This window comes from Ceratotherium simum, chromosome 3 (assembly GCF_057802395.1).
Source record: "Ceratotherium simum simum isolate JZ-2026a chromosome 3, ASM5780239v1, whole genome shotgun sequence".
Classification (NCBI taxonomy): Eukaryota; Metazoa; Chordata; class Mammalia; order Perissodactyla; family Rhinocerotidae; genus Ceratotherium; species Ceratotherium simum.
In genome coordinates, this window is record NC_141902.1 from 78,614,536 (window position 1) to 78,635,903 (window position 21,368).

General features: G+C 34.8%; 1 protein-coding gene across 4 annotated transcripts in view; it reads right to left on the minus strand.

Moving 5' to 3' along the window:
* Window positions 1–21,368, minus strand: part of ENTREP2 (endosomal transmembrane epsin interactor 2) — a 447,469-nt gene that overhangs the window by 112,089 nt on the left and 314,012 nt on the right. For all 4 annotated transcript variants that reach the window (XM_004432010.3, XM_087428833.1, XM_087428834.1 and 1 more), the window contains one exon: window positions 12,109–12,219. In XM_004432010.3, coding sequence (XP_004432067.2) covers window positions 12,109–12,219 — 111 coding nt within the window. The remainder of the gene's footprint in view (window positions 1–12,108; window positions 12,220–21,368) is intronic.

Consider the following 21,368-nt stretch of genomic DNA (forward strand, 5'->3'; position numbering starts at 1 on the left):
AAAAAAAATCTTAGAAAGCCAGGCTAGAAGGAAATGCCTTAAGTGAATAAGGGCACCTCTCAGAAGCTGATAGCAAACCTTACACTACGTGGTGACCCATTGGGTCAATCTCTTTCACTCTCAATCCCCTGAAAGCTAGAAATAAAACAAGGGTATAAAAAAGGACCGTTATTAGTGAAACTTTTTTCCTGTAAATCCTCAACATGAGTAAAGGGTAACGTGGGGCCTGGGCTGCTCCAGATTGACCTGGAAGAATGACCTGCAAGTTCTGTCTTCTCATGTCTCTGCTTTCTTGGACACCAGAGATCAGTGTAGAAATGCCTCCCTTGTCCAGTGGGAGTGTGCCTAGATCAGGGAAGCTGTGTGCTGGCATGTAGGCCTTGGACCTCTATGACTACAAAGATGTTATAAAAATGCCTGGTGGAAAACGGGCTGTGGCTTTTGTGTCAGGGTTGCCCACAGGCACCTTGAACCTGTTCTGTGAGAGCAGTCCACACCCCACGTGGGTGATGGGCAAATGAAGTGCTGGGTCTCCTGATGATGTGAAGATGCTCTCTCTTCTCCCTGCTGTGTCTCTTATCCTGTGTCCTTCTATGACGCTCAGTGAATGATTAGATTAAAAGTCTATCGTTAACAAATTAGGCATAAAAAGAACATATCTCAACATAAAAAAAGGCCATATATGACAAGCCCACAGCTAACATCATACTCAGTGTTGAAAGGTTGAAAGCTTTTCCTCTAAGATCGGGAACAAGACAAGTGTGCCCACTCTCACCACTCCTATTCAACATAATATGGAAGTCCTAGTCAGAGTAATCAGGCATCTGAAATTGAAAGGAAGAATTAAAATTGTCTCTACTTGCAGGTGACGTGATTTTATATATAGAAAATCCTAAAGACTCAACCAAAAAACTGTTGGAACGAATCGACAAATTCAGTAAAGTTGCAGGATACAAAATTAACAAACAAAATATGCTACACACTAATAACAAATTTTCTGAAAAATAAATAAAGAAATTGATTCCATTTACAATAGCATCAAAAACAATAAAATACTTAGGGATAAATTTAACTAAGGAGGTAAAAGATCTCTACTCTGAAAACTACAAGACGTTGATGACAGAAATCAAAGACGCAAATAAATGGAAAGGAATCCGGTGTTCAGAGATTGGAAGAATTACTATCATTAAAATGTCAATACTACCAAAAGCCATTTAGAGATTCAATGCAATCCTTATCAAGATTTCCATGGCATTTTTACAGAAGTAGAAAAAACTCTCCTAAAGTTTATATGGAACCGCAAAAGACCCCGAACAGCCAAAGAAATCCTGAGAAAGAAGAACAAAGCAGGAGGCATCATACTTCCTCATCTCAACCTACGCTATAAAGCTATAGTCATCAAAACAGTATGGTACTGTCATAGAAACAGACAAATAGACCCATGGAACAGAATCGAGAGCCCAGAAATAAACCCAAGCATATATGGTAATGATTTTTTGGATATGACACCTAAAGCACAAGCAACAAAATAATTTTAAAAAAGTGGGACTTTATCAAACTAAAAAGCTTCTGCACAGCAAAAGAAACCAATGAAGTGAAAATACAACCTATAGAATGGGAAAAATATTTGCAAACTAAATATCCGATAAAGGGTTAATATCCAAAATATATAAAGAACTCATACAACTCAATAGCAATAATAATAATAACCTAATTAAAAAATGGGCAAAGGACCTGAATAGACATTTCTCCAAAGAAGATATATGAAAGGCCAACAGGTGCGTGAAAAGATGCTCAACATCACTAGTCATTACGGAAATGCAAATTGAAGCCACAATGACATATCACCTCACACCTGTTAGAATGGTCATCATCAAAATGACAAGAGATAACAAATGCTGGCTAGGATGTGGAGAAAAGGGAACACTTCTGCACTGTTGGTGGGACTGTAAATTGGTACAGCCACTATGGAAAACAGTGTGGAGGACCCTCAAAAGATTAAAAATAGAACTACTATCTGATCCAGCAATCCCACTTCTGGGAATATATCCAAAGGAAACAAAAAACACTAACTCAAAAAGATTTCGCCCTCCCATGTTCACAGCAGCATTATTCACAATAGCCAAGACATGGAAACAGCCTAAGGTCCATCAACAGACGAATGGATAAAGAAGTTGTGGAGTACATACATATCTTCCACACACACACAATGGAATATTATTCAGCTGTAAAAAATCAAGGAAATCTTACCCTTTTCACCAACATGGATGGACCGTGAAGGCATTACGCTAAATGAAATAAGTCAGACAAAGACAAATACTGTATTTTCTCACTTTTATGTGGAATCCAAAAAAAAAAACCCCAAACGCATACAAAAAGAGATCAGACTTGTGGTTACCAGAGGCGGATGGTGGGAGGAGAGGGAATTGGGTGAAGGTGGTCAAAAGGTACAAACTTCCAGTTACAAGATAAATAAGTGCTAGGGATGTCATGTCCCACATGATGGCTATAGCTAACACTGCTGTGTGTATGATATATATGAAAGTTGTTAAGAGAGTAGATCCTAAGAGTTCTCATCACAAGGAGAAAATTTCTTTCTTTTTTTCTTTCTTTTCTTTTCATTCTATCTATGTAAGATGATCGATGTTAACTAAACATATTGTGGTAATCATTCCACAACATATGCAAATCAAACCATCATGCTGTATGCCTTAAACTTACATAGTGACATATGTCGATTGTTTCTTATTAAAAATGGGGGGAAAGCCTACTGAATTACAGGGTACTGAATGCTGATTTAAATCTGTACCCATCAATGTAAAAAGCCAAGAAAACAATACATGTGCTGTAAATATTCATAATGAAGGGAAAATACCTTTATTTTCACAGCTATATGGCAGTCTACCTGGAAACTAAAAGATATGTTGGAAAAACTTTTAGAGTTAAAAAATTCAATATACAAAAATCAATAGCATTTTGGCTTCTGGAAAGATGGAGCAGATGTACATTCCCCTATTCTTCTAAGTACAACTAAAAACACTGGACATAATATATAAAACACCCATTAAAGACTCTGTAAAGTATCAAGACAGGCTGGTTAGGAACCTCGGGACCTAGGGAAGGACACAGCGCTGAGTTTCCTGTTTTATTTTTTATTTTTTTTGCCTTATATAGCCCAGACTTGGAGATGAAGACTGAGACCCCCCGCCCCCCCCAGCTCCTGCAGTGTTGAGGGAGAGCACATGGGAAGCTTGGGCTTCCACCACACCCAGAAGTAAGGAGGCGCCCCTCTGCCTCCCGGGTTAGGTGGTGCCAGAGGAGGCCTGGTGGAGGAGTTAGGACTTTCAGCACTGCCTGGCAGTAATGAGGCCACCTCCCCGTGTCAGTACAAGCCACTTGGGGAGCAGTAATGAGGCACTCCCATCCTTCCCAGTCAGGGAGGGATCAGTGGAGGCCTACTAGGGAGCTGGAACTCCCACTCCTACCTAGGAGAAAATATTCAGGATTTAGGGGTAGGCAAAGAATTCTTAGATTTGACACCAAAAGCATGATCCATAAAAGCATAAATTCATAAATTAGACTTCATCAAAATCGATAATTTTGCCCTGCAAAAGACCCCATTAAGAGGATGAAAAGACAAACTACAGACTGGGATAAATATTTGCAAACCACATATTCAACAAGGGACTAGTATCTAGAATATACAGAACTGTCAAAACTCCACAAGAAGGAAAGATGGGAGGGAGGGAGAGAGGTAGGGAGGGACGGAGGAAGGAAGGGAGGGAGGAAAGAAGGAAAGAAGGAAGGAAGGAAATAGGCAAAAGACATAGACATTTCACCAAAGAGGATATGCAGATGGCAATGCAGCACATGAAAAGATATCCAATGTCATTAACCATGAGGGCAATGCAAATTAAAACCGCAATAGAACATCACACCATACTATGAGAATGGCTAAAATTAAAAAAGTGACAACGCCAAATGCTGACGAGGATACGGGGACACTGGATCTCGTGTACATTGCTGATGGGAACGTGAAATGGTATTGACAAGCTGGAAAACGGTTTGGCAGTGTCTCAAAAAACTAAACAGGCACCTACCATACAACCCAGCATTTGAACTCCTAGGCATTTATCTCAAAGAAACGAAAATTTATGTTCACACAAAAACCTGTATACGAAAGTTCATAGCAGCTTTATTAGCGATAGTCAGAAAGTAGAATTAGTCCAGGTGTCCTTCCACAGGTGAACTGTTACATAAACTGGTACATCCATACAGTGGAACACTGCTCCATGGAATAAGTAGGAAGAAACTATCGGTACATGGCTGAATCTCCAGAGAATTATGCTGAGTGAAAAGAGCTAATTCCAAAAGGTTACATATTGTATGATTCCACTTATATAAGGTTTTGGAAATAAAAAAAAAATAGAAATGGAGTGTTCTAGTAGACTACTGGTTGCCAGGAGTTAAGAGTGGTGGTGGAAGGGAAGTGAGTGTGGCTATAAAAAAGCAGCATGAGGGAACTTCAGAGATGTTCTGTATTTTTCACTGTATCAGTGTCAGTATCCCAGTATGATAATGTACTATAGTTTTGCAAAATGTTACTATTGGGGGAAACTGGATAAAAGCTACTTAAATCTCTCCTTATTATTTCTTGCAACTGTGTGTGAATGTACAATTATCTCAAAATGAAAAGGTTTAATTAAAAAATCAATAGCTTTACTATACTATAGCAATAACCAATTATAAACTATAATGAAAAATATACTACTGAAGTTAGCATCAACAACTTTATGCAAATTAGGAATAAAGTTAATACAAAATGTTTCAGCACTATATGAAGAAAGCTAGAAGACCTCCCTCAAGGCCATAAAAGACCTGAAAACAGAAGAGACATAATCCAGTCCTAAATAAAGACTTGGTATTATAAAAATCTCAATTTTTTCCCAATTTACCAATACATTCAATTCTGCTTCTATGAAAAAAAGCTCAACCTCACTGATGACTAGGAGTGATCAAATTAAAACAATGAGATTTAATTTTTCATCCTTCGGATTGGCGGACATTTTCAATACTGGTAACATCTAATGTTGGCAAGGGAGCCGGACACACACATGCCCATGGACTGCAGGTGGACATGTACATGAATATAACCCTTTCTGGTAGGCAGTGTCCATCAAAATTTTTAATACATTTACCCTTTGTGCCATCAATGCAACTTTTAGGAAGTATCCTACATAAACACAAACAAACTTGTCCACAGCTTTATTTATAAGACAATTAGCTCAGCATTATTTGTGGCATGAGAAGTTACAGACAATTTAGTGCCCTGCTGTTGGGAACTTGTTAGATAATGTGTAGAACTTGCATCCACAGAATATAATGCAGCAGTTAACAGGATGGACTGGATCTGAAGCTATTTCTCTACTTTGCATATAGAAATTTCCAAAGGAGTACATGCCAACATGGGAGGTTAAAGAAGACTTTTATACTTCTCTATTTTTGGAATTTTACAATGGATACATTTCTTTGGTATTTTAAATTGTCAGATAAATAAAACAGACAAATTTCTGGCAAAACTTAACAAGAAAGGAAGAGAAATATAAAATATAAAACAGTATGAATACAAATATAGGAACAAGAACATAATGTTACCATAGATATTTTTAAGACAATTCAGTGCATTACTTCACATTAATAAATGTGGAAAGGCCAATACAATGAAAAAGTGTTAATAATATAGACATTGATGGAAGTGGTTCAAAAGCTGAGAAAGAAAGAGAAAAAAGCTGGAAGAACAGAAAATTATGTCAAATAACTATGTTATAAAATAGTGCGAGGCTCAGAGAATTATACATTTGAGCGCCAATATCCATCAAGGAAGAGAAAATTCTTTCGATTGCATTTTCTCAACTAATTTTTATGAAATCACTATCATCATGAAACAAAATATGGAAGGGTAGGAGAAAAATGAAAACTACACATTAATTTCATTTTTGAATACAATGGAAAATCATAAATAAAATAGCAGATAGAATTCAGTAATACTTTTAAAGACTACGGAGATTTCATTCCAGTTATGTTCCATGTAGAACATAATCCTGAGAGTCTATTAATATAATCTATCATACTTATGGATCAAAATAAAAATATATATAATCTTAACAGATGTCAAAAAAAAACCCTTTGATAAAATTTACCCTCCATTTTATTTTTCAAAAGACTCTTAGTAAAATATGGATAGAACCTTATCACCTTAACATTACAAAAATAGCTACCTGAAACCATCTTTCAGCATCATACTTGACAGTGAATCATTAAGGGCTTCTAATTACATTCAGGAACAAAAAATGGATGATGAAACACTATTAATATCTAATGTTATTTTGACAGTTTTAGACAAAATAACTAGACAGGACGACAAAACAAGATGTACAAATACTGGAAAGAAGGAGACAAAAATTGTAATTATTTCTTCTGAAAAACTATGGGATCAAAGATTCAACTGTACATTCAATAACATGTACAGTTAAATGTAAATAATTTAAAAATTACTGAAAGTCATACATACCACTAGTAGCCTCTTACAATATAAAATAATAATTTAAAAAATGCACCCACCAGAGCAACAAGATATTTAAAATAGCTAGCACTAAACTTTAAAAGAAATATGGATAGTCCACATGTGAATTTTTAAAAACTATAAAAGTGTAATGATAATTATAGCAAAATAAATCCCAGATGTATGAAATATATAAATACTAAAAAGTGAAACCCTAAAGTACTGGGGGAAAAATGAAAAAATTATTTATAATCTTGGAGCGGGAAAAGCTTTTCTAGGCAAAACATATAAGCCAGAGATCATAATGATAAAAATACAGAAATGAATAAAATCAATTTGAGTACATAAAATTTCTACACAGAAAGAATACCATTAAAAAACTCAAAAGATGAAAAACTATGAAAAAATATATATCTGCAACACATGTGATGGTGGCTAGTTTCCTTAATATAGGAAGTGCATTTATAAATCAATTATGAAAAATAACAACCTAACAGAAAAATAGGCAACAAAAATGAACTGGCAGTTAGTAATCAGAGAAATAAAAACTTGCAAACAAATGTAAAAGATGCTCAACTTTACTTTTAATTAAGGGAATGCAAATTACATAATAAGATCTTACATTTTGTCAGATTGGCAATGATAAAAAAATTCTGATGACACAAATTTGTTGTGGGTCAGGGTAATTGGGCACAGTCATATACCATTGGCAAAAGTTTGGTGCTCCATCTCTGGAAGGCAATTTAGGAATAACATTCTAAATTTAAAGTGCACTCTTATGTTTTGACTGAAGGGATGCTCTTAATGATTTCTTCTCCAGATCTCTTTGCACATTCCTCTCTTGTTCACCACTATACCCTCTGCACCTGGGCCAGTTCCCACAGCAGCAGCAACAGCCACTCGATATTTGTTGAGTAATAGATGTGCACAAAGGGTAATTTTCTCTGCCATGTTTGTTTTAGAAAAACATCCCTAACCTGTCCTTCATTAAGTGGTAGCTAAATAAATTATCATCCATCCATCCATCCATCCAGTGGAATTCTCTGTTGCTCTCTATTTAACAGCTGGGAAGATATCCAACTGCTGATGAGCAAATGTCGCCAAGCTACATGGTGGGCTGACAGAAGCAATGTGAATAATGGTGTGTAGAATAGACTCCGAATGTGTGTAAAAATGCTAATACACAAAAATATGTATAGAAATGTCTGGCTACCAAAAACTTTCTGGAAAGGAGCACTGGAATAGAAAAGAGATTTACGTTATATATGTAGAGAAAATGAGTTAATTTTTAATTATGCAGAGGAAAAAGACACACACACAGAGATATGGAAATGTACTAGATATCCTAAAGTAAAACAAAAACTGCTCTGAAGGATTTATAAAAACAATTTGGATAAACCAAAGCACACACAATGTTCCTGAACGGGAAAACATGGTATTGTTAACATGTCAGTTCTCCCCCAAGGTAACCTATAATTTTAATATGATTCCAATTCAACTCTCAAATCTATTCCTTTTGAGTCTTGAAAAAGAATTTTTAAACTCATCTGGAAGATTAAATTTTTAAGAATAAGCAAGAACATTTTTAAGAAGTAGATTCAAGTCTGGGATGGGGGTGGGGGTAGGGCTTGCCCTACGAATTATAAAAATATAAAGTTAAGGTAATTAAAGTAATATTGTTCAGGAATATGAATAAACAGACATAGGAGTGGGACAGAATGAAAAGTCCAGAAATAGAAAAACAGACATAGTATCTGTGTGTATGTGTACAAACATATGATAATGCTTGTAGAATAGATATTGGTTGTTTTCTGACCACCCAGCATACATTTCCTGCCTCCCCCTCCCCCCAACTCTTCCTAATAGTACCTAACTTCGTTTTGGGGAATTACCTCTTGAATCCCATTGGATTCAGTCTAATGGGACAGTTTACCAGATTTTCATCTAGTCCTGGCCAATCCAATGCTCACTCCTTGGGCTCTGACTCTAGAGCAAACGGGCAGAGGTTAAGAACCACTGGAACTGTTCACTCCTGCAGAACTACACCCTGGTGAGTTCACAGTTCCCACTGCAGGCCCCCACTCTGGGTCAGGGTGCTGCACCCACAGAAGCTTCCTTGGAACCAGCCAGTTACCAAGGCTAATCTCCAGCCTCCTGGGATATTCTGTAGATCCTACCATACTTCCAATAAATGGCTTTTGGCTTTGTTAGTTTTTATACTTTGCCACCAAAGGAATCTTAATGATTAGGTGGCATTTCAAATCATCAGGAAAATACTAGGTTACTCAGAAAATAGTTTTAGGAAAGCTAGCTACCCATTTGGGAGGAAAAAGTTAAATTCATTAAATCCTAGAAGACTAAAGAGTTAACTATAAAAAAATAAAAGCACATCATAACCAGAGGAAATTATTGGAGTCACATGTACTTGGGAAGGAGAAGTTCTTTTTACCAGTTCCAAGGTAAGACCACAAAGGAAAATATTCATAGATTTGAATACACAAAAATTAAAAACATTTCTATGTCAAAAAATAAAATTAAAAGGCAAATAACAATACAGGAAATATACATATAAGCTGCAGGACTCAAAACCATAATATACAAAAAGCTCTCAAAAATCAATAAGATAAATAGTTAAATCTAAAAATAGATAAAGGCTCCAGTCAATTCACATAAGAAGACATATCAATGTGTATATATATATACACACACATATATAAAAATTGTACATATGTATATGCACATATGCATGTACAAACTTAGGTATATGCAATTATAATATATACTAATTATATAATTGCATATATAAAGAGCTCTTACAAGTTAAAAAGATAAATACTTTAATCTAAAAACAGCTAAAGGTCACAGTCAACTCAAAGAAGAAGGAGAAATATAAATAGTGCATATAATTATAATTGCATATATATGGAATTATATGCAATTATATGCAATTATAAATGAATAAAAAGTTCAGTCTCACTAATATTCAAAGAAATTAAAACAATAATAAGATGTCATTTTATACCTTTCAAATTGGCATGAGTTAAAGAAAGTAACAATCCGCAGTGCTGGCAAGAGTGTAAGAAGAGCATTCTCATATATTGGGTATTATAACTGGTAAACTTTTCTAGAAGGCAGTATGTCAATATGTATCAAATGCTTTAAAGATATGGATTCATTTTGAACAAGCAAGTTCACTTTTAGGAGCTGTAAAAAGACTTTGTATGAGGATGATGGCAACCTTTACAAGTGCAAAAAGCAGAAATTTGGATAAATATATAATGTTATATTCATCCGTACAGAGCAGCCACAACAAATAAAGTCATAGAAAAAAATTTCAAAACATGAAATAATGTTCATTATCAATAAAATAACAAATCAGAAAGCAGCAAGAAGACTATAGCACATTTAAATATATATTAAACATATATATACACACATACACATATATATACACATATACATATGTATACATATACATGTATTATGCACAGAAAAGACTGGAAGGACATAATAAACTGGGTAGTAAGATTATGACTGTGTTTTGTTTTTTGAATTTTCCATGGTAAATGTATAATTTTTATAACAGGAAAAGAGTATACTTTTTGTGTTTTTATACATTTTATCTCATTTAATAACTTATGAAAAGCTCAGGGCAGGTAATATCCACACTTAGGAAAGAGAAATAATGCTGAGAGAGCGAAGATGACGTGTCCTAAGCCATATAACTAGTAGGTTATGAGGCCATGACTTCGATCCTGGTTTGCTGACTCCAAATCCACTGCTCTTTCTACTGTACACACTGCCCCTCAGCAAGTGAGCACGCTGGCCTCACTCTGAAGTTACCGGCCGTGTACGAGCCAGGGCAGAGAGATACTTAGGATCAAGCTCTAAAGTCAGATAAATACTGATGATTCTGTGGTACCATCTAACCAAGATGTATGTGAAAGTGCACATGGGTCCATGATGTTCTTTTAATTTATTTAGGGGGGTATTAAAGCTGGTAAGGAATAGAGGAAACCAAATCTACCTCTCTTTCCTTTCAGGCAGTGTGTGATGGAGGGAAACAGGGTCCGAGATTAAGACCAGGAGGGGTCATCCTTTCAAGACTGGGCACTAGGTGTGGGCTTTCTTTTTGATCTGGACCTCCAGACTGTCACTTCTCGTCACCCCAGTCACTCTGTCTCCCACACACAAAGGGCTTCACATTGGAAAATGGAGGTCAGAGAGAAAATGGCCAATCCCTTGTAGGTTGCCAGATTTTACATCTTCATAGCACCTCATATTTAGGAATAAAGAGGCTGACCAAGTTACGGATTCAAGTTGGCAAGTCACCCTTTCTGATGGCGATAGGGCTCCAGGTTGTGTCAGTTCTTAGCAGTAATGGGGAATACTGCACCAGAGCGAGGATACTCTGGGTATATCATATTGGGATGAAATCTGATCAATGTGGTCTAGGCCATACTGAACAGAAAATAGCAAGATTAAGCTCTCACAGTTAGTTTTTGGAACTCAGTAGGAGATTCTGCATTGAAACCGTGCCAACTTACACTAGTCCTGTGGGCCTTGGTACATAAGGATTGTAGGGAGCAGCAGGCTTCCCAACAGCTGCCCCTCTGAACCCAAACATTATGGCCACGAGAAATGTAGGCATTTCCCTGCTACAGAGCATGGCTCTAAGACAGTCCTGTGTACTCTTCAAGATAAAGAAACAGGAGTCAAACTACACCCTTACTCAATGTGACCGGACATACTTCCATTTCTGCCCCAGCCAGAATCACAGATTACCATACCAAGAGCTAAGTCCTGATATGGAATGATGGTTCTAGCCAACAAATTGTTTATTGATCCCCTACAATGTACACAGCACACTGTTTACAATTTTCCTAGATCTAAAAGATAAGCCTCTTTTTTAATTGAAAAATGAGAACTAAATTGTTTTGATGCACTCATTATCAAGCTTATACGTATCTTGGCACTTAAAATCGACTTAGAAAATTGATTTTTAAAAATTCAGTGGAGAGAAAAATCAATGCAACAAATGCTAAAATATAATCGTTACTAAAGACATTTATTCTAAAACAGCACTACAATGTGATCCTTAGAAATATACTATTAGTAAGTGATTTATAAGTACTGAACAAGTTTTAATTTGGGAGAATTTTTAGAAATCAATCAACTTAAATTCCTTAAATAACTATAAAACATCAGAATAATCCAAGGACATAGGGGGCCGGCTCCGTGGCTTGGCGGTTAGGTGCGCGTGCTCTGATGCTGGCGGCCCGGGGTTCGGATCCCGGGCACGCCCCGGGGCACCGCTTCTCCGGCCAACGCGAGGCCGGGTCCCACGTACAGCAACTGGAAGGATGTGAACCTATGACATACAACTGTCTACTGGGGCTTTGGGGGGGAAAAATGAATAAATAAAATCTTTAAAAAAAAAAAAAAAAAGAATAATCCAAGGACATAATAAAATTATCTTTTTAATTACTTTCATGCAAAGTCAAAGCCTATGACCTTTATCAAAAGGTTTGCATTTCATTACTTACCAACTGACAGCCTGCTAGGGAGGTGACTAGCTGAGCATTCTGACAGGAGAGAATTGAACCAGCCAAATTCAGCATTACACACACTGCAGAGAGCAGCATGAAAAAGGTTATCTGGAAACAAATCAAACAAAAATTGATTATTCACTTGGAGAGGCTTGAAGGAAAAATGATTTGGCTTTAAAAAAGCTTTCAGTTGATCAAATAATTACATGAGTAACATTTATATGTTTTAATGGAAAGTATTATTTCTCAAAATTTCAAATTCTTTTTACCTTAAGCCAAATAGAAAAGGTAAAATCTCTGAAAAGCCATAGCCGATGACCATGATTTTATTTGAAATATATTGTAAAATAATTTAGAAGCTAAACTTGAAAATACTATACATTATATAGTCTCAGGATAGTTTTATATAGTCTCAAAAATAATGTTATAAAGTAATAAAGAAAATCAAGTGAAAGAAGTTTATTTACTAGAACGCCTTAAAGTTTATTTCTTTCAAAATTTTTTATGGAAAATTTCACACTTATGCAAAACCAGAGAAAATAGTATAATGAAGCCCCATGTTCCCATCACCCAGCCTCAACAATTAATCAATTCACAGTCAGCAGTGTTTCATTTATCCCTCTCTCCTCCATATTATTTTTGCAGCAAATATCAGACATATGATTTCACCCTTAAAATTTTCAGTGTGTACTTCTAAAATAATAAACTTTTTAGAGTTTTTTTTTAGAGCTCTTTTTAAACACATAACCAAAATACTGCCATCACCTCCATAATAATTAATAATTCATTATTATCAAATATTCAGAGGTTATATTTCCTTAATTGTCTCAAATTTTTTCATACTTTGTTTGAATAGGTTACACAGGATACAAAGGAGTTCCATGTAGTGCAACTGGTTGTTCTGAATCTTAGATATTTTTTAATTTATGGGTTTTCCCTGCGTTTTGTTTTTCTTCCTTGAAATTTGTTTAAGAAACCAGTTCATTTGTCCTATAGCGTTTCCTACAGCCTAAACTTTGCTGATTGTCTCCTCTGATCACTTGATGTTTCTCCGTCCTCTGTATTTCTTGTAATTTGGTGGTTAGATCCAGAGGTCTGGTCAAATTCAGACTAATAGAAGGCAAATAATGTCTCTCTTTCTATGATGTTAGCAGCCATGTCTGATGATTGCTTAGACCCATTAATTTATTAGGGTTTCCAAAATAGTGCTAGTCTAACCCCAAAATTTCTTTTTTTATTCCCAGGAATCAATACATAGGAGACTTTCCCTCATCAACTGTTTGGTTACCCTACGGTACAGTTCATATAGGAAAAGCAGGGTATATGTTAGATTCTTTCTGTTTATTTTTCAGATTACAAAATGATTAGTTGATATGGTGCTAGATTTACAAAATAAACTCAGGCCTATATGGTTAGTTAATACTCTCGCTGCACCTATGTAAATAATCAGGCTAAATCCAATAAAACAAAACATTTTTGTGATCAAGGATAATCTTTAAGATTAATATGTCAAGAGCGGGGAGATAGTGCACTCTTCTGAGTTATTTGTGCCTTTCACTGTCTTTTAAGCTATTCCACAACTCTAAGTTGTAGAATATTCATAGTAATGCAAATGATTTTTGACAATGGAAATATAAGTGAATTTTGTCCAGTGGAAAGCAATGATTATTACCCCATGGATATTGACCACTTTTACATCTATTTGTAAATTTATTTCAGCATTCCTGATTGCCTATGTGTGCACATTGTTTGAATTCTCCTTTGAACTAGTTGTAATATCTTACTGGTTCCCTCATTAAATAATGAGTTAAACATAATCTTTGACACATGTTTATTTAAAAAATATTATTTGGGTCCCTAGCATCCTCCAAAGGTAACTAATGAGGTATTATTTGTTTAGGGTATGTGTGTTTGAGTCATTATGAACCATAAACTTAAACACATTTGATATGTTTCAGTCACTGAAGTCATTAGACAGAGGGAGTCTATTCAACTGACACAAGTGTAGTAGACTTTGACAGCTTTCTTGCTTTCTGGTACAACAAAATACTCCAGGGTCACCTTACACATTTCCTGCCCCAGACCTGTTATCAGCCATTTCTCCAGGAAACCCTAGTTCCTTTCAGTGAGAATGGTATGTATTTATGTATTTATTATCGAAATAGATTTGACATATAACATTGTGTAAGTTTAAGGTGTACATGTTGATTTGATACATTTATATATTGCAATATGACTGCCATTGTAGCATTGGCTAACATCTCTATCACAACACATAATTATCATTTCTGTTTTGTGGTGGGAATAATTAAGATCTAGTCTCTTAGCAAGTTTGATTCTTATAATACCGTATTGTTATCTATAATCACTATACTGTGCATTACATGTCCAGGACTTATTTATCTACTAGTTGCAAGTTTGTACCCTTAAACAACATCTCTCCTATTCCTCCATCCCCTGGTAACCACCATTCTACTCCGTTTTTACAAGTTTGGCTTTTTTAGATTCCACATGTAAGTGATATCATACAGTATTTGTCTTTCTCTGTCTGACTTATCTCATTTAGCGTAGTGTCCTCAAGGTTCATCCATGTTGTCGCAAATGACAGGATTTCCTTCTTTCTCATGGCTGAATAATAACAGTAATAAAATATATATGAATATTATTATATTCATATATATATCATATATATATATCACATTTTCTTTATCCATTCATCCATTGACAGACAGGTTGTTTCCATATTTGGGCTATTGTGAATAACGCTGCAATACACATGGGAATGTAGATATCTTTTTGATATCCTGTTTTAATTTCCTTTGGATATATACCCAGAAGCAGGATCGCTGGATCATATGGTAGTCCTATTTTTAATTTTTGGGGGAACTTCCATACTGTTTTCCACAGTGGCTACACCAATTTACATTCCCATCAACAGTGCATAAGTGTTCCCTTTTCTCTACATCCTCACTGACGTTTATCTCTTGTCTTCTTGATGACAGCCATTCTAATAGGTGTGAAGTGATATCTCATTGTGGTTTCGATTTGTATTTCCCTGATGATTAATGATGGTAAGCATCTTTTCATGTACCTGTTGACCATTTATATGTTTTCTTTGGAAAAATGTCTATTTAGTTCCTCTGCACATTTTTTAATTGGATTGTTTGATTTTTGTTATTGAGTTAAAGAGAATGGTATTTAGATACCACAATTTTTATGCTAGAGATGCTCTTGCTACTTGGATGGTTATTGTTTTAAATATTTAAGTTGGTTAGATATAATATATCATGACTTCATACTGATGTCTCATATTCAAATGCAAAACTGTAGGGTTTTTATGTAACTACATCAACCTTACATCTCTATCTCCTTTCAACCATGCCAAAAACCTTATTTCTCAATATAATTACCCATTTGATTCACTACCACAATACCCACACAAACATCTCAAAATTAGCAATGCTAATACTACTACCAAAAACATGATTATTGAAAACAGCTTAAGATTTTTACGTTTCTTTTTATCCATATCGTACATTCTACCAGGAATAAGTAGACAAATTATGGTGTTTTAAAGTCACCATGGTCCTTTACGTATGGTTATGCTACTGACTGGGGACCCAGGTTTATTTGCTTAATTTTTTATTGTTAGGAATGACTTGTTAACTTTAGTTTGGTTTGTGATTATATACAAGGACTCTAAAGTCAAATCTATAAAAGAAGTTTCAAATAAGTCTAATTTGTCATTTATCTACTCCACTCTATTCCTTCCCTTCTCCTAAAGGTAACCATTTATTTTTAAATTTTCTATTTTAACCTTCAATTACTTGGGTTTTAATAAAGGAAATAAACAGTAGCTTACTGCACACATTTTCTCCATCTACATTTTTTTTCTCTTAATATAGTGAAGATCACTCAATACGAATACATAGAAATACTCCTATTCCCCACGTGGCTGTTCAGTACTTCACTGAATAGAGGTACCACAGTTTATTCAACCAGGTCCCCATTGATGGACATTTTGGTCTTTTGCTATTCCCTATAAATAGTGTTGCAACAGACTTGTTCATATCTTTTTATATGTTTGCCAGTGTGGCTTTGGGATATATTCTTAGAAGCAGGATTGCTGGATCAAAAGATAAATGAATATTTAATTTTGCAAGTCATAGCCAAATTCCCCATTATAGGAGTGGTACCATTTTTCATTCCTACCAGCAATGTATGAAAGTGAAAAGGTATTAATTTTTCTGTTAATGGCTAAAAAAAGTTTTAGCTAAACTAAACATAGGGGAAAAACTGGTATTGCCATTAGTATAATGTATCTCACCAAATGTAGCAAAATTTATTTTTCTTTAAAAATGCACGTGTAGCATAGAAAACAAAAGGATTTTCTTTCATTTAGGAAATATTTCAAATTCATGGCAGTAATATTTCAGCAATGATTTTAGTAGCTGTGGATTCTTACAGCATCCTGGGGGAAAGTTTAGCTGCACAGAAGGGTCAGCATTAATTTTTTTATATTAGAAGTCACAACAGTAACACATTGTCATTCAAATCATATATAAATAAACTAGTCTGCACAGTTTCAAAATGGAGCTCAAAAATAGTTGTTGAAAACATTCAGAGAGCAAACCTACACAGACGCCAAGAAAGGAGACTATTTTGAGACACAGGGAGTGCTCAACAATATAGATAATGCTAGGAAGTCAAGGAGGAAAAGAGACAATAAGATTTTATTATGTTTACTGTTTTTTTTTTTTAAAGTGGCATACTTTAAAAATTTACCATGTTTTTAAAATTTATTTTTCTTGTGATAAAATATACATAACAAGAAATGTACCATTTAAACAATTTTTAGTTGTACAGTTTTAGATATCCACATGCAAAAGAATGAAGTTGGACCCTTACCTTTCACCATATACAAAAATTAACTCAAAATAGGTCAAAGACCTAAATGTAAGCACTAAAACAATAAAACTCTTAGAAGAAAACAGAGGGGAAAAGCTTCATGACGTTGAATTTGGCAATGAATTATTATGACATCAAAAGCATGAACAACCAAAGAAAAAATAGATAAATTGCACTTCATAAAAATGAAAACTTTTGTGTGTCAAAAGATATTATCAACAAAGTAAAAAGAAAACTCACAGAAAAAGAAAATATTTCCGAGTCACATATCTTAAAAGGGATTAATATTCAGAAGATATAAAGAACTCGTACAATTCGACAAAAAACAAACAACCCAATTAAAAAATGGGCAAAGAACCTGTTAGATATTTCTCCAAACAAGATATACAAATAGCCAATAAGCACATGAAAAAATGCTCAACATCACTAATCATTAGGAAAATGCAAACCAAACCACAATGTGATACTCTTCATATACAGAGCCCAGAAACAGACCCACATAAATAAAGTCAACTGATCTTTGACAAGGGAGAAAATACAACAAAATGGAGCAAAGATAGTCTTTTAAACAAAGGGTGCTGGAACACCGGGACATCCACATGCAAAAAAAAAAAAAAAAAAAAAAATCTATATACAGACCTTACATCCTTCAGAAAATTTACCTCAAAATGGATCATAGATCTAAATGTAAAATGCAAAACTATAAAACTCCTAGAAGATAACATAGGAGAAAACTTAGATGACTTTGGGTATGGCGATGTCTTTCTGGATACACCAACAAAGGCACGATTTACGAAAGAATGAATTGATAAGCTGGACTTCATTAAAATTAAAAACTTTTGCTCTGTGAAAGAAATGTCAAGGGAATTAGAAGATAAGCCACAGACTTGGAGGAAATATTTGCTAAACACATATCTGATAAAGGACTGTTATCCAAAATATACAAAGAATTCTTAGAACAGTAAGAAAACAATCCCCTTAAAACAATCTTAATAGACACCTCACCAAAGAAGATATACAGATGGCTAATGAGCATATGAAAAGATGCTCCACATCATAGTAATTAGGGAAATGAAAATTAAAGCAACAATAAGATACCACTACATACCTATTAGAATGGCCAAAATCCAAAACACTAACACCACCAAACGGTGGTAAGGATGTGGAGCAACAGGAACTCACACATTACTGGTCAGAATGCAAAATGGTGCAGCCACTTTGGAAGACAGTTTGGCAGTTTCTTACAAAACTAAAATATTCTTACCACATGATCCAGCAATCATGCTCCTTAGTATTTACTCAAAGGAGTTGAAAACTTATGTCCACACAAAAACCTGCACATGGATGTTTATATCAGCTTGATTCTTAATTGCCAAAACTCAGAAGCAACCAAAATGTGAATGGTGAATGGATAAACTGTAGTACATCCAAGTGGTGGAATATTATTCAGTGCTAAAAAGATATGAGCTATCAAGCTGTGAAAAGACATGAAAGAACCTTAAATGCATATGACTAAGTGAAAGAAGTCAATCTGAAAAAGCTACATAATATGTGATTCCAACGATATAACGTTCTGGAAAAGGCAAAACTATGAAGACAGGAAAAAGATCAGTGGTTGCCAGAGGTTGGTGGGTATGGGGAGGGATGAATAGGTGAAGCACAGAGGATTTTTAGGGTGGTGAATATACTCTGTATATTATAATAAGAGATACACGTCATTATACATTTGTCCAAACCCTTAGAATGTAAACCATGGACTTTGAGTGATCATGATGTGTCAATGTAGGTTCATCAATTGTAACACATGTACCACTCTTGTGAGTAATGTTGATAATAGGGGAGGGTTACGTGGGGGAGCAAGAGGTATGTGAGAAATCTCTGTACCTTCCTCTCAAGTTTGCCATGAACTTAAAATGGCTCTAAAAAAATAAAGTCTTAAAAAAATCATCTAAGTAGAAATAATCAATAAGGAAATAAGGACATGAAAAACACTGTAAACCAACTAGACCTAATAGACATATATAAAACAGTCCAACAACTTCAGCAGAATACACATTGGAATACTTTCCAGGATAGATCATATGTTAGGACATAAAATAATTCTCAATAAATTTTAAAAGACTGAAATCATACAAAATATCTTCTCTTACCAAAATGGAATGAAGCTAGAAATCATAACGGAAGGAAAACAGAAAATTGAGCAAATACATGGAAATTAAAAAACACATTCCTAAACAACCAGTAGGTCAACAAAGAAATCACTAGGGAAATCAAAAAAAACTTTGAGGTAAATGAAAGCGCAAACACAATGTAACAAAACTTATGGGATGCAGCAAAAGCAGTGCTTAGAGGGAAATTTTCAGCCGTAAATGCCTGCATTAAAAATGTAGGCGGGGCTGCTCTGTTAAGTTCACGCACTCCGCTTCTGGCAGCCCCGGGTTTGTAGGTTCAGATTCCAGGCACAGACTTATGCACCATTTATCAAGCCACACTGTGGTAGGTGTCCCATGTAAAGTAGAGGGAGATGGGCAGGGGTGTGAGCCCAGGGCCAATCTTCCTCAGCAAAAAAGAGGAGCATTGGCAACGGATGTTAGCTCAGCACTAACCTTCCTCACAAAAATATCGATCAAATCAACAAACCTTTAGGTAGAAAAAAGAAAAAAGAGAGAAGATGCAAATAACTAAAATCAGAAATGAAAATGGGCACATTATGACTGACCTTACAGAAACTAAAAGGATTATAAGAGAACACTGTGAACAATTGTATACCAACAAATTAGATAATGTAGGGGAAATGGACAAATTCTGAAAAACACACAAACTACCAAAACTGACTCAAGATGAAATAAAAAATGTCAGTACACTATAACAAGTAAATAGATTAAATCAGTAATCAAAAATCTCCCAACAAAGAAAAGTCCAGGACCAAACTGATTCACTGGTGAATTCTCCCAAACATTTAAAGAAGAATTAACACCAATCCTATTCCAACTCCTTCAAAAAATTGAAGGGGAGGGAACACTTCCTAACTCATTCCATGAGGCCAACATGACCCTGATACCAAAGCCAGACAAAGAAAACTATAGACCAACATCACTTATGAAAATAGAGGCAAAATCCTCAATAAACTTAAAAAGGTTGAAATCATACAAAGTACTTTCTCTGACCAAAATGGAATGGATCTAGAAATCAATAATAGAAGGAAATTGGATTATATACCATAACCAAGTGGGACCTACCCCAGAAATGCAAGAGCGGTTCAACAAAAAAAAGTCAATCATTCCTCAGCAAAAAGAGGAAGATTGGTAACAGGTGTTAGCTCAGGGCCAATCTTCCTCATCAAAAAAAAAAAAAAAGTTAATCAATTTAATATACATTAATACATTGAAGTAGGAAAAAAACACATGATCATCTCAATAAATACAGAAAAATCATGTGACACAATTTGAGAGTCCTTTTCTTTCAGAGACAAATTCCAAAATAGTTACAGATAAAATTAGATAATAAAAGAGATTTGCTTTAAAATAATCTGGACTAGATTAGGGAAAGTGGGTTGCAATAAAGATGAAACATGTTGTCCCTGTACTGAAACCTCTTATATCATCTTTCCACTTTTATACATGTTTGAAATTTCTGAAATAAAGAGTTAAAAAAACAAAGAGATGGAAAGACGTATTAATAGGATACTTTTTTAAAAAGGAAGAAAACTAGAGAAGATATGTTAATATAATACTAAATTGACTTTAAGGCAAAAAGTACTGTTAGTGATACAGAGGATAATCATATGAAAGAAACAATTCATCAGGAAGATATGATAATGCTAAACCTGTTTAGTCTTTACTAATATAGCCTAAAAATATATAAAGCAAAAAATAACAAGAAGAATTTTATAAAATCATGCTGGGAGATTTTTACCATTGTTCAAAAATTTATTTATTAGGCATGAAAAATAATAATAATATGTAATATTTTAACAACACAATTAACAAGCTTTAGGTAATAAACATACTGTGAACACACTAGAAACACATATAGAATTCACTTATTTTCAAAGGACACTTGGAATATATAAAAAATTGACCATGTTAGGCCACAGAGCACAGGTAAGAAATATTTTAAATTTGATTTTTATATGGACCATTTTATCTCAGTCAAAGCAATTTTTTTTTTTTTTGCTGAAGAAGATTTGCTCCCAGCAAATGTTATCTGTTGACAATCTTCCTCTTTTTTTTTGCTCAAGGAAGATTAGCCCTGAGCTAATATTTGTGTCAATCTTCCTCCACTTTGTATGTGGGTTGCCACCACAGCATGGCTGACAAGTGGTGTAGGTCCATGCCTGGGATCCAAAC